Raw genomic sequence first — 14,762 nt, 5'->3', positions numbered from 1 at the left:
TTTCCTGATTTTCTATATGGTAAACCTTTTTCCCATTATCTAGGTGTTCAGGGTTCTGTTTGGATATGATCATCCCTTCCTTGAATTTTTTTTCTGTTTTTATCAAAGTTCCTGCCTAGCACATTGAGGGGATTAGGGTTAGCATCCTTTCTCACCTTAGAGCTCAAGATCATTCATTAGATAGATGGTAGCTTTTCGAGATACTTCTTCTCCTCTTCCAGTTCCCCTCTTCAGCCTCGTGCTGCTGCCTCTGGGCTTTGCCAAGCACACTTGAGCCTGCGCGTCTGTACGTGTGGCCATGCGCACGGTGGAACCATAGCACGCTTCCTTGTCGTGCGCGGCTCCACTCCCGGGGCTGCCTCGGGCTGGCCGCACGTGGGTGTGCAGTGCATCGAGCCCGGGGGCAGCTCAGGCAACACCCAAGTCTTCGCCTCCAAACCCAATGTCAGGGTGTAAAATGCAGCCCATTTCTTAAATTATACCCCGTTGGGTCTTGAAATTTAAGCCAAAGGCACAGAAACATTTCATTTTTATCCAGAAAATACAGTAAAACCTCTTCCAGAGGTAGAAGGGGGGTTGATTTGAATTAAAGAGAGTCAAGAAAGCATTGTTGGATCTCCTGCTGCTCTCCCAAAAGGGGCTTTGCTGATTTATTTAGATACATATTGTTTAGTTCTAATGATGTATGATAATACTTTTGTATTATTCCAGTAAATGTACTGTAATATATTTTGAAAACTTAATGAAGTCTTATTAATACAGGACCTTACAAAAGCTATGAGCTATTAAAATCTTTGCTGAGAAATGAGTGTTAATGAGAAATATTGGTTGGATAATTACTCAAGTGAGACTTAGTAAAAGGTTTGTGTGCAGCATTACTTACACTGAGAATTGCATTAAAACACTTTCTGTTTTGATGAATTACATCTGTATGTGTTTCTGTGTGTTCAGAAAATAATCTTCACAGAACTGGTTTTGTGAAGCATTATTTTTAAAGGGAAGGGAAAAACCAAAGTTGCCCTCTAGTTATTTACAAACTCAGCTATGGAATGATGTCATCAGGCAATCTTCCAAACCCTTTGATCCTCTGACAACATATTCCTATAAGTTGAATATTTCACATCAGGGTCTCCGTTTGTAACCTTGAACGAGGGGAGTTGAGTAACGAAATCAAGTACAACTGTGATTCCCTCACCTAAATTTCACCACTACCCTCCAACTAGTGAGTATCCTCTCTCAGAAATGCCCAAAGTAAATTAGATGGATATTGGTTTCGCTTATGGTGATGCATTCCACCGTAAAATAGAATCCTCTTCAGCCTTTAAAAAGGATACTGTAAATCTGTGGCCATTAACATGAAAAGGTGGTTCTCAACATTTTTTTGAATGAAAGAGGCAGATTGTGAAACTAACTGCCTTCTAATATGAGCCTGTTTTACATAAAATTCCTGAAACCCGCTTCTCCTTATATGTACACATAATTGTAGGTCTGGAAAGAAGTTTGCCAAAATGTTAGTGATTGTCTTTGGGAAGTAATATTTCGGGGACTTTTGCTTTCTCTTTTATACTTCTCTTTATTATTCAAATGTTCCACAATGAGTATTTAGTATCTTTGTAATCAAGAAAAACTTGAAGGTTACCAAATACTCTTAACTCCGGGTAGTTTTGATTCATTCGAGGCTCAGATTGCCCTTTCGTGTAGTTTGTAAGATGGTCACTGGTCAAGAAAACATTAATATCGAATAACAGCATGATTCGTTGTTGCAGTGAGCGTTGTTTGGCTGAGCTTTTTGGAAAAAGAAATACTCACCCTTACTACTTCAGATTATCTCCACTCTGAAGAGGTCACAGGGAGAGCATGGTCTGAGGATCAGCACATTCTCGTTAACCTGAGGGTCTTCCTCATCCCAGCCGTATGCATGTGTAACAGTGCCATCCCACAAAGAACTTCACGTAGCCCCGTTCTGAGGCAGGAAGCCTGTGTGACCCTTCCGAAGGCATTTATCAATCAGTTTATCAAGTGATATATGAGTCAGTCATGGGCTGGCTCAGCTCATAAGGATGATGGACTTGATGGACTTCTTGTTGAAGTTTTTCCAGCTGTAGCATTCCAATAAGGTACCCTCTCCCTGTCGCCCTTTGGCCCTCAACACGTTTCTGGTATGCGGCTAAATTTTGCAGGAAAGAATTAAAAATAAGGAAGTGGCCGAGCATGTTAGATACCCTTAGCATTTAGAGTCACCAGCAGAACTCAGGCTTCATACATATTTTCATAGAAAATCCATAAAGAATGAAAAATAGTTTGTAGTTGTTTATCAACTGAGAAATGAGATTTTTTTTTTTTTATTAAAGCACAGTATGCCTGTTGATGCCAGTTAATGTTAACCACCAATTTTCTGGATCATTTGGATCTGTTCTGTTAGAGGACTAAATTATTATGTACTGTTACTTTTTTGTACAAGTGAGGACTATCAAATCAAGCTCACCACCATTATTTATATTTAAACTATTTGGGAACCTTCAGAAAGCAACAAGACATTGATTTTTGTTTTTTATGGAGTTTTTGGAAAAGGTGGGGGGAAAGAAGGAAGGAAAGAAGTTTTTGGAGGATGACAGACAGTAAAGTACTGTCTAGTTTTAAATGTTAACTTTAACAGAAAGAGTTAATGATAACCATACATTTGGTTTTAAAATGTGACCTCGTACACTAGTGATTTTTTTTCACCTCTGTGTTGTGTTCGGCACTATTATTAATGCAGGAATATCAGTAACATTAGTCATCTTAAAAGGGTTATTACTCAAGATGATTTAAATTGTGAAAATGTCAGTGGAGCCTGCACGCATCCTGCTAGAGATGCCATGATTTACGCCCTCTGACACCATCGTGCTGCCGAGAAGGGCCAGAGAAAAGAATGGCTTATAGTTTGCACTGATCCAAATGCAGAGCATGGTATCAGCAATAACCCAGCGTACGTGTCCCAGAATTTGCCAAGGTTTCATGTGTCAACCATTTGTATACATTGAACCATAATCTGCATGCTTTATACAAGACCCTAGAATTGTATGCATTTAGACGGGGGTTATACTGAAGAGAAGAACTGGAAATGAAAATTAATGCAAAGAAAAATACTATTTCTGAGACCTCTTTTCTGATTTTCAGTATGCTTTCCATGTGATTTGCAATAGCACAAAAAAATGTATACTGAGAAACTATTAAGTAATATTTAGAATCCACAGGCTTCTTCAGACCCCGTTGCTCAGGTAACAGTTCACTGGGGTAACTGCCTTTCAGTATTTAGCACTTGGACCGAACGCATAGTTGTTCATGAGCCATAATTTCCGTGTTCTTTTCCACTACTGTGAATGGATTAAGAGAACTTAAAATTCAAATCAAATCCTGAAAAGCCACCAGAAAGCAGAAATCAACTGATAAAAACATATTGCCATTAAAGTGTTAAAGTGTCCTCCCTTCAGCGTGGCGGCAAAAAGCGAGCCACAGATACGGTGTTGAGATGCAGTTGACTCCGGGTTTCCCCTCAGAATGAACGGGAGCTTTCCAGAGACTGAGTTCTGTACAAAGGGGGTGAGGAGGGAAGGTGTGGGTACATGCGCATGGGGGACAGGGTCACGGCTTGCGCTTGGATCCGGGGATGGATCCCAGTTTGCTTTGTTTCCTTGAATGACCTGGAAGTCCCCAAAGTGTGTTGGTTGACTCGTCCCTCAGGGGGTGCAGGGAGTCCTGATGGGAAGGAACAGAAAGGTCTGCTGTGTGAAGTACCCACAATTGCCAAAGATTGTCTGACTGAGCTGTTCTGTTAACATCCATAATTTAGCCCCCTTCTTAAAGATTGATGGCCGCTCCTGCTGTCAGTTCTACCCACGAAGTCAGATTTCCCTGGATTTATGCACTTACTGTAACAGCACCAGAGCGGTTTCAGACACACTGAGAGGCGCACTGTCGGGGCTAAGGACAGACGCTCAGCTGAATGCCAGTCAGCGCTGTGGCAGAGAGAGTGACCAGGAGAGGGTTCCTTAAGTGACACGTGTGCTCTCATGTCCCTGTGTCCCCCCAGATGAACACCTCGCTGCTGGGGAGCATCGGCATGCTGAACTCAGCACCTCAGCTGCGCTGCATTAAGACCTACCAGGTGCCCCCCGTGCAGCCCGCCTCGCCCGGCTCCCACAGTGCCCTCCGACTGGCCCGGCTCATCTGGACTTCCAACCGCAACGTCATCCTCATGGCCCACGACGGGAAGGAGCACCGCTTCATGGTCTAACGCTGGTGCCTGCTGCCCTGGCCGCCTCTGAGTTCCGTCCGTCTGTTCTCCCAGCTGAGAGTCCCCTGTCCTTCCTCACACGGATCGGATCATTCCTCAGTGCCTGCCCGCACCAGTGCCCCCCCGGGGGCACGGCCGAGGCCGGGTCACTCCTGCATGGCTCTCGGGGGCAGATGCCCACTTGTGTCACCTGTGATTCAGAGGCATGCACACACCACTCTGCAGGATGGGGCCCTTCTGTCGGCACTAGGTCATTTTTCCCCGCCGGGGCTGGGGGTGGGGGATGTCTGTGGGCCCCAGGAGCCCTCCTGTCGCTTGGTGCACCAGAAGCCTCCAGTTCGTAAACACTGTGATTGCCTTCCCAGCCCAGGTCAGCAACCTCACCTCTGAGCTGCCGCTTAAACCTGGTGGTTTTGACGTTGGGTTTTGAGGTAATGTGGCAGTCCTAATTAGCGAAGTTATTTTCCTTTGGATCGCCTAAAATATATTCTTGTTTACCAAAACGATTCCGTGTTTACATGGTTGGTTTTTTCCCCCCATGACTGCTAGGAAACTGCTCACTCCAATTTCCTAGGGTTTAGCCACTACTTCTTTATTAATACCTAACAGATTGGAGATTAATGAGAAAATACACCAAAAAATTGTTCCTCCTCATGGAAAATAGAGTTTCCCAGACACCTAGCCTTCTAAAATGCTCATATCCTGCTTAATAGTCTATTTAGTAGTTTAAAATAAAAAATCATCACTATTTATGATCTAGTTAATATAATTATCCAGTCACTCTAACTAATCTCTTAAATGGACTTTTATAATAAAGAACTGAGTTTGGAAGCATAGCATATACTAAATAAGAAGACTCTTATGTCTGTTGCTACAGGTCCTTTTAAGAAAGACCTTACCCCTTCCTTCCAGAAACCTTCCAGACCTGCAGTTCCCACATGTACGACCTATGTCAGCTATCATGGAGTAGTTAGTTACACTTCAGCCTTCGAACTGGTCAATTAAAGGAAAACGAAGACAGCATTTCTTTTACACAAGTGTCCTAGAATATTAGTAACTATGGCACAAGCATTCAGGAGAATATATAAAATGTGAGGGCTCTCAAGTTATTTGAGCAAACATTGCAATGAGGGTGTCCATCACACTTCGAAGTAAGCTTTAACTAGGTCACTTTCTTCTCTTTATGTCAAATTATGCTGGTTCTTGCTCATAGTGATGGGGAAAAAAAAAATCCATAAAATAATATTTTGTATGAATTGCTCCTAACAAATCTTGATCTGTACATAGTTGGGCATTTGGTCATTTGGTTAGTTGTTGATTGGTTGGCTAGACACAATGGTTTATTAAATGCTAAAACAGAAAATGATTTATTAAATTCAGAGAAGATAGGAAATTTCCAGAGGAACCAAAATGATAATGGGAGCATTTAATTGGAAAAGCGTAGATTGTCAGAGTTTATGTAATATACAAAAAAATAGGATCACAGTTCAGGAAGAAATCCATCTGTCATTTTACTGAAACAGATTTTTAAAGAACATGTTAAGAAATTAAGACCCACTAGAACGTCTCTTTCCTATTGATGTGAAGTATGTTATTTGCATTGATGACAAACCTGTACTGTTTCTTGGTTTTAGACTTTGGGTGTTCTTTTAAAAGTGAATTTATGCCACATGCATGTACATTGTATTTATAAAGATTATATATGTAGTTTCCAAGGAAGAAACAAAGAACTATCCAGTGTAGATTTATTTGTTTGGTGCACATGCCGTTGTATTCGATTATAGGTAGAAAAACCTGAGGTAAACAAAAGATGCGCTTGGTTTTTTCAGTGGGCTCCCAAGTCTTCTCGATACCCAGCACATGTTTACTTTATGAACTTAAATAGGGATTAATTTATTCTAGACTACAAAGTTGTTTTGGAATGATGAAGCAAAAGTATACCTTAGAGAGTTGTTTAAAACAAAGATGTGAGACAATAGGCAGACCACCACACACACAGTGGAACACACCCCGGGGGTCCGGACAAAGCCCTGGGGGCCCAGGGGACAAAACGTCTGGGCAGTGGGCAGAGGCCAGCCTGTCCCACATTCTGTCTGATTATTGGCCAGTAGAATATTACTATTCTAAAAGTTGGGTGGATGATACCTGATGGTTAGACGTCTCTAACTGCTAAAGAGTATTTGCATTCTTGTTAACACAAATCTCCCCTTGGCTGTTTTGATAACTACAGTCCCAGACTTCATCACAGCTTAGATTTCTCAGCACTGAGGCAAACTTTGTACTGTCATCCCAGTGTATGCTTTTAGTGTTTTATTGATTTTCTTGGCACTGTATTTGGACCTATCCTTGTAAATGTAGAGACATATATGGCTTCCTTGGTAATTTACAAGCAAAAGATGACATGACATGACACCTGTATGAAAATGTAATGATTGAACTCACTGTGCACAGCGAGTGAATTAAAATGTCTGCCTCTCAAGACATTTCCACTGAATAGATTCTATATGTGCTGAATGTCCCTGTGTACATATGTGTGTTAAATAAAACTGAATTGTACTGAAGATTGTTTTCCTCATTAAAAACATTGTTCACTCTTCTTAAACATTTTCAGTTGAAATCCATATGCTTTCTCCCCCCTGCCCGCCCTGTTCCCGCCTTCTTTGGTACCAAATTAAGCCTTCTATTTCTGTATAACTATTCATTTCCCTGGAGAGCTAGCTTCGGGAAAGGCAAACTTGTCACAAAGGACAGTAGGGCAGGAAGACGTTTCCAAAGTGCGAGAGAAACAACTCCTACCAGAAACTCAACAGCGCCCTCTGTGGTTTGGGCAAGGGAATTGCATGCATCGTGCTTTATCTCCACCCCAAGTTGCTCCTAAATAGACTTCCGTTGTACCGAATTCTGTCTTGTCAGATTTCATGACATGGGTTGGCCCCGGAGTTGGGGGTGCTGGGCGGAGATCATTAAACTCATTTCATTTAAGACTCAGTTTGGAGTTGAATTTGAATCCCTGAGGTAATGGGTGTAATTGGTTTTCAGAAAAAGCAAGACTAACAAAATAGGTCATCGTTGCTCGTAGAGGGTTATATGTGTAAGTTGTGTATGTGCGTCTTTAATTTTCACATAAGAATATAGAACAGCTTAAATTGAACCAGTCATCATGTAACAGTGTAGTTTTCTTTCAGAAAACAGATAAATATTAGAGGAACTGACTGCCACATCTTTGGCCCTGTTCAGATGCCTGGTGTCCGTCCCGGGAATTGCTTTAATGTCTCCTGGTGACTTCAGTGTGTCCTTATAGAGAGAATAGGGGCAGTACCAGTCCTATATGATTGGTGATCACATAAACTGATCAAATGTGGAAAGGGCATGACATTAATAGGAAGGTAAAGCCAAGCAGTGCTGGGTGAACTTTCACCTTTCACCCCTTCAGCTGACTGACAGAGCTGAGTGTTGAAGAAAATCAATACTTTGGAGCCAGGAGGGAAATATTTCCAACCTCTAACTAGAGAATGTATTTTGACAAGGCCAAGATAATCCAAGCTGCACAGGAGAAAGAGAAAAGAAGACTCATTTTTAAAGCTTGACACTTCAAGGTGTTTTTGTACAATGGTTTAGAGATCGTCAATACATACAAATACCAAAGGTCAAAAAGAAAAGCCAGGAGAATTTCAAAAATTAGATGTTCAGTTCTTTTTGCTGTTTACAAACTAAAAAAGACTGCAGAGAGGTTTTGCTTGTAATTGTTTAAATGAACCAAGCTCACAATGTGTGTTTGGAGGTTATCGTCCCTCTTTAATCAAACCTTACATTTCTAGAGGCAGCACTATAAATAGTGAATGCCTAAAAGAGTGTTTAGACTTCTTGTTTCTGTACATTTTTTTTTAAGACGTGAACTGGTTTTTGAGCAGTTACATCGTTTTGTGCTCACCTCTCAGAATCTTGTTTTTGATTCATGTTGGTTCTGCCAGGATGCTCTCGTAAGTCTTAGACCCTCCTTCGTATTTGTTTCGTTCATTTGCATGAGAAAAGAGGTCATGTACCTGCTGAATTTGCATTGTTTCTAGTTTCCCAGGTCCCTTTAAGCAAATTACTCATAAAAGTATTCTAATTAGTGCCCTGCGGAATGAGAGGCTGATGCATCTCTAGGAAGAAGGTAAGCAATTGACTCCACTCTCACCAGCAAGATTAGATCCATTCATTCTGGGGACAGATATTTCCGTCAAACGGATATAGATTCTTTTCTTTCCTACAGATAAGAAACCAAAGTCAAATGGTTGCCCATACCTTCCAGCCAAGCTCAGGACAAAGGAATGCTGAGTACTCTAAGTATCTAACCCTGTTTTCTCATGGATGGGCCACATCAGGCATGCTGTAAACACAGGCTAATTATGTGAGTATTAAAATAGTAGTGAAAATACAGCCTTAATTTGTATGCTTTCTTTCTCATTAAAAAATTCCACTCTATTCTAAGAAGATAGATCTGGCTACAGATTTCAAATTGTATTTGTTTCAGAAGGAGGACACAGCAAGCCAAGAGCCCTTCGGATTCTGCGATCTCCCAGAGAAGGGCAAGAATCTAGCACCTGCCCGATTTGCTGTTGGTTTCAAGTAAATATGTATTGCATTTGTTAGATCCATGAGATGATGCCTATAAAATGCTTGTTAGGAGTGGCACAAAGTATGTATTCAATGCATGTGAGCTGATCATTTTTAGTAGATGTTTAGAAGTCCTTATCGTGGATAAACAAGATTGTAAATTATTTGTGTTCTTTGGAAAACACTGTTGGATTTTTGTTCTGTGTTTTTATCTCTACCTAGACTCCACTAAGAGGTCTGGACATTTACCCAAAGGGGAGTCTCTGTGGTTCTCCCTGTATTCATGAGGCTCTTCAGTACGTTGCTGTGTGTGACAGTCTCTCACCAAAACTTGGGGACACTGAGAAATACCAAAATACATGCCGGCGGATGGGGCCGCTTGATTACAGCTATTGAAGTTAGGACTGATCCCTCAAAAAGAAAGTAGTTCCTATTAAATTTAGGACTCACAGTAGCATCAGGGATGATTTTAGATGACTTATATGATGAGTATCTTCAAAATACACATCTATGAAGATTGAACAAGCCTCTGGACAAAGTATCATAGAGTAGACTTCATGGGATCCCAAAAACACAGGAAATTGAATGTGTAGGTTCTATTGCCAACATCTTCTTGTCTTGACTGGTATCAAAATGCCTTAGCCCTTCACTCTACCCCAATGTGAAATGTATGGTCTAGAACTTGACCCACCCAGTGGCACTTCAGGCTTTAGTGCAAATGTATGAATAATTGAAAGATACTGCAAAGAAACATTTTTATTCGGTTCGCAAGGATTTGTGAATCTTCGTATATGCCAAGCATATGTTCTATGTTCTAGTTTCCTTGCTGATGAGCTCCCCGTCTAGCAAAGGGCCACAACGCTGATGGGATAAATGCCGAAAACAGAGATGGCAGAGAGCGATGAGAACATGGGAAGTGATTCGTGCTCTAGGGTAGAATCATGTTAGAGAGGAAGCACTTGGGCTGAGCCTTGAGGAGTAAATACAAATTAATTGGGAGGATGGAAGGGCTGTTTTAAGGCAGGAATTTATGGAAGTCCAAATTGTTCTGTGATCTGAATAGATATAAATTACTTCAAACTTACAGCCTGGCAGGCACTGGTGGGCACCCCTGCTAAAGATTACTGCACCTACAGAAAACGGGACTTCTCCGCCAAAGGACATTTGAGAGCTAGCAGGCAAAAACTCTAAAAATAAAGATGACCGTAAAAACCCTAAGAAAAGACTTCTCTGACTTTTACTAGTTCCCTAGGTCTCATTTTCTGTAAAAAAAAAAAAAAAAAAAAAAAAAAAATTGTTTTAAAAATAAGTTATGCATGCTCCTTCTCCCATGTTCTAGTCTGCTGGGAGCATCGCGTGTCGGATGCCTGCCATGAGTGCGCAAGCCCTGCCCCCTGCCCAGCTCCAGCTCCCGGCCCGGGGCTGAAGCATCTATTCTCCAGGCGCTGGAAGTATTGGCATCTGATAGCTGTCTGCAGAGCCCTGGAGATTGCCTACAGCCAGGGAGCCCTTTCCTCCAAGGTCGTGCTCCCCCCTCCTGGGGGCGACCACATCTCATGATGGGTCCCGGAAGGAGCTGCAAAGTCCAGCCCCCTAGCTCCACTTCAGAACAACTTTGAAGGGCCATCCAACTCCAGCACTCGCCTTGGGATGGGCCAAAGCCCTCAGCGAACTCACTGCACGTCCGCTTCCCTCCCTCCCCGTGTCGATGCGGAGAACACCGCTCCATACTCTTCTACTCTTCCCGTATGCGGATCTCCATCTCACCGTCTGCCTCCCAGAACCCAACCCAGGACAGCTGGGGCCAGGAGTGGTCCAGGAAAACAGGATCTTGAAAAACAAACACGGAATTTGGGAGCCAGGTCACTCACTGAGCCATTACCAAGGAGGATCCTGTTGGCAGCGGGAGGGGATCGTGGAATCCAACTGCAGAACTTCCCTCACTGATGAATTGGAACAGCTTACCGATGGGAGTGGCTGTGGTGGTTGCCATGGCAGGCATCTGAGAGGTAAGGGAAAATAGAAATTATAAAGACAATGGACTTGGATGGCTATGCCGGGCACACTAGAAAAAGACAGTGAAAAGCTGAATGTGATTAATTACCCATTAAAGGCGAAGCATGAAAGCCAGAGAGACTCCTTGGCAGGATCTAAAGAGCCTCATCTCCTACAGCCAGGCGTAAGCCGAGGATCAGACCCAAGACTTGTTTTGTGAGGGAGTTCCAGGGCAGGCTGAAGCCTTGGCCTCCAAAGGTCGCACCCCAAAGCCAGAGCCCTAATTGAGATGGATGGGGCTATCTGGGTCGAGGCACTTGAACAACTTCAAATCCCCAGATTCTGGGAAACCCTCCCCAGACCTGCCCAAGTGGCCCACCCCTCTCTCTTTAAAGCAAGTATTTCTCCTTTGCTTGATGGTCAGAGGCCTCTCCCTTGCAAAACAACCCATGCCCAGAAGGGGCTGGTGGGACGGCGCCAACATGTACCTGCAGGAACGGGGCGGATCCTGGGGCTGGATTCCGAGGTGCTGCGTCAAACGGAGAGAGAAGATAAATTGAGACAAGGAGGAGTTTACCAACCAGGATGAAACAGCCTGGCAAGGGGCAGGGACAAGGTACTAATCTGCTGCTTCTCCTGGAGAAACTGAAGAGGAAATGCCAGAACTGCCGTGGGAGGTGGTGGAGGAAAGAACCGAAAAGCTCCGAGGGGAGGAACAGATACGGTCTGTCAGGTCGAAAACTCGCTTTGCAAGAGAGGCCAGAGGACATGGTGTTCGCAGGGCTGCGAGGAGAAGGGGCCCCTGATAGCAGTGCACGGCGATAGGGTCCTGACGTCTGGAGATCCGGTGGGGGAAATTGCCAGAATGAGCAGCAAGGTTGGCGCACTAGCCAGAGGGGCCTGACCTTGGCGGGGGCGGGGGGGGGGGGGTTCTTTGGAAGTGATTAATAAAACCTGTCATCCCTCTGGCAGCCAGCAAGGGTTCAATCTATCCAACCCGAAGGAATCAAGGAAGGGTAACAGGAGGCTGAAGGCACCTGCCCCAGTAAAAAGTCAAAATCCCCTTGCCTCGCTTGTCGACCCAAAGGGTACGGTTATGAGGAGTTCGTACCAGTCATGGATGGGGACCTGAGGTTCTTGCCGGCCGGGGGCTCGAACGGCTAGCGGAGGAGGGGGCTGGTGTGTCAAGGTCAGCGGCAGCATCACGGGCTGCGCTTTGCCCCACTGGTACTTCTTTTATAAGTCCCCCCCGCCACCAGAATCCTAGAAGAGCTGCTCCCAGCATTTAATCAAAGCTAGAACATCTCCAGGGGGCGAAGGGTGACTGCGGAGGACGCCAGGAGCCTGGGGTCTGGCCTGTGGGCAGGTGGCATCTCTCAGTGGCATCTCCTTCTCCCGGAAGTGTCTAGGGCCCAAGCGAGCCGCTGTCCTCAAGGCCACACCCTCCTTCCCAAAGGCAGCGGCATCCAATAACCGGCCAAGGGGGTGCAAAGACTCCAGCCTCCTCGCCTCAGCTGGGCCATCTCCGGGGGGCCAGGCCAGCTTCCAGCCTCCCAGGAATCGGCCGAGACCTCCGTTGCCTCTACAGCGCGGCCCAGCCTCGCCCTCTGGCCGCTGGAGCCTCCTGCCCCACGCGGATCCCCAGAACGCTTCTCTGATGTCAGTCTCAGGGTCTCCTTCCCGGCAGATGAACCCACCCACGGTTCGACTCTGGCTCTGCCACCTGTTAATTCAATACCTCTCTGTGGGCCCGCGGCCCCTCATTTGCAAAATGGGGATAATGGCCATACCTACCTCTTGGGCTTGTTGTCAGGCTTGAAAGAGAAGGGTTAGTACAGGTAGGGCACTTCGAACAGGGTGTGGCACAAAGTAAATACCCAATCAATGCTAACTATGCCCCTGTTACCGTCTGACGGCGGAAGTCTGAGAAGTCCAGGTCTCCTCCTTCACGTCCTGCCTCGGTGTTGCAGGAAGATACGCTTTTCCATCCCTTGTTTTCCTGTGTTTCCTTTCTTCAACCCAGACCAAAGTGCTTACTTCTAAAAAGGAGGGGAGCCGGTATTTCTGAGTACGTCCTTTGTACCAGACACTCTCCTAGCCGCATTCATTATCCTGCTTAATTCCTAATCCTAAGAACCATGAATTATTACCTCCCTTTCCCAGATGAAAAAATTGCCGGTCACATAAGATAAATGACCGAGATCACACAGCTAATAAGAGGCATATTTAGTAGTTGAGTCCCAGACTCTGTCACCGAAGTCCACCTTCTCTGTTCTTCCAGAATCCCTCAAGTGACAGGAGACAACGAGACAGCCATCACAGGGCTGGCCGGCCACTCTTAGGAACAGAAGGAGATGTGGCAGAACAGAAAAGGGCTTTCATTCATTTAAGCCACTAAAGCTATTGTTTTCCCCCTTCGGATTCACAGCCACGGTGCCAAATTTTTAAAGGACAGGAATTGTTGACTCTTTTACCATGAAATGGCTGAGCTAAAATGTGTGAGCTTCATAATGTAGTACATTCCACAGAGTGATTCTGTTATAACTCGGGGACGAGTTTCTTTTCTCGTGACATGGGTATCTTTGGAAAGTAGAATCTGACCTACAGAAATGGGTCTTCATTCTCGCTGCGGGCACCCCGTGCACCGCTCTCTCTCCTTGCCTCCACGGGGCCACGTCTCTGTGACCTTTTCTCCCGGTTGCTCTTGCTGGTGTTTCTTCTTTCTTAGGATAGTCTTCTCTGGACAGGCATTTTCTCACAAGTTGAGAGTCCTGGACATATATAAAACATACTATACAAACTTCAGATTTGAAAAATGGAATAAAAAATCAAGTTTTTAGGGCACACCTCCTGGGTGACTTGAACTCCCATCTAGACAGAAGAAGTACAAGACTTAATTGCACCATGTGACTAGCATTCACCAAAGAGGACTCCCTGATGGGACAACGGGCCATTCTCTTCTCTCTCGTCACATACTGGGTTTTCATAGCCTTGGCTTCCCTATCCCTGATGATCTCGTTCCAGGAAATATTAGAATGTATCAGAATTTTCTAAGAGCAAACCAGATCACACCACCATGCTCACATCCATTCGTCTCAAACATGGCCCTAGAGCATGTACCAGACCCTGACTCCATGAATCACAAATCTTAGGTCTCTTTCCTCATGAGTCAAGGAGTCTTCTTGGAGGGTCCAGATGGGCTTCAACTGTCCCGTTAATTCTAGAACATCTGCTTCTGTATCACCTGCTTTCTCCCAACCCCTCATGCTTCGCTTTCTGCTTGTTGTTTCCAAACCTTTCAGGGGCAGGGATAGAGGAGGCTTCCAGAAAGCATCAACAAATGATCAACTGCAACTTACCATTCAGCTTGGCGCTAAATTTCTTAACAGCTAGAGCAGAGGTGAATTAGATAATCCTACTTATCTGATACGTGGAGGACCCATACGGGACATAAGGAAAGACCAACTTCTTACCCCTAGATTCGGAGTGAAATGTATTGCCTAGATGTTTCAATAAAAGAATTTGAAGGGAGAAATCACATTTATTGAGACCACATTAGGCATTTGACATATATGATTTCATTTAAGCCCGTCAAAAATTCTAGGAGTTAGTCTTTCTGCTGTAGGTTAGAAACTGATCCACGGATAGGTTACGTAGCTGGCTGGCTCACACAGCTAGTAAGAAGAGGAGCTAGGGTTCAGATCCAAAGTGCTCTTTCCTCCTCATCAATGGATGGTATCTTGAAGGCCAGATTTTTAGTAGCTGAAGAGACATGCATCATTCTCATACTGACCTCAATAATAAACCAAGGACCTCAAAATTCAATCTTCATTTATTCCGCAATGACTCATTGAATGCCTATTATTTTCCAGGCATTTCTAGAGAACGCTAA

The 14,762-nt window shown here is 44.4% G+C and overlaps 1 protein-coding gene across 3 annotated transcripts in view; it reads left to right on the top strand.

The window, feature by feature from the left end:
- WDR7 (WD repeat domain 7) overlaps positions 1 to 6,873 on the top strand; it is a 345,325-nt gene extending 338,452 nt beyond the window's left edge. For all 3 annotated transcript variants that reach the window (XM_032422579.1, XM_032422577.1, XM_032422578.1), the window contains one exon: positions 4,073 to 6,873. In XM_032422579.1, coding sequence (XP_032278470.1) covers positions 4,073 to 4,276 — 204 coding nt within the window. In that variant the 3' untranslated portion in view covers positions 4,277 to 6,873. The remainder of the gene's footprint in view (positions 1 to 4,072) is intronic.
- Positions 6,874 to 14,762: the final 7,889 nt, after the last annotated feature.

This window comes from Phoca vitulina, unplaced genomic scaffold, assembly GCF_004348235.1.
Source record: "Phoca vitulina isolate PV1807 unplaced genomic scaffold, GSC_HSeal_1.0 scaffold27, whole genome shotgun sequence".
Classification (NCBI taxonomy): domain Eukaryota; kingdom Metazoa; phylum Chordata; class Mammalia; order Carnivora; family Phocidae; genus Phoca; species Phoca vitulina.
This window is presented reverse-complemented; position numbering and strand designations above follow the sequence as displayed.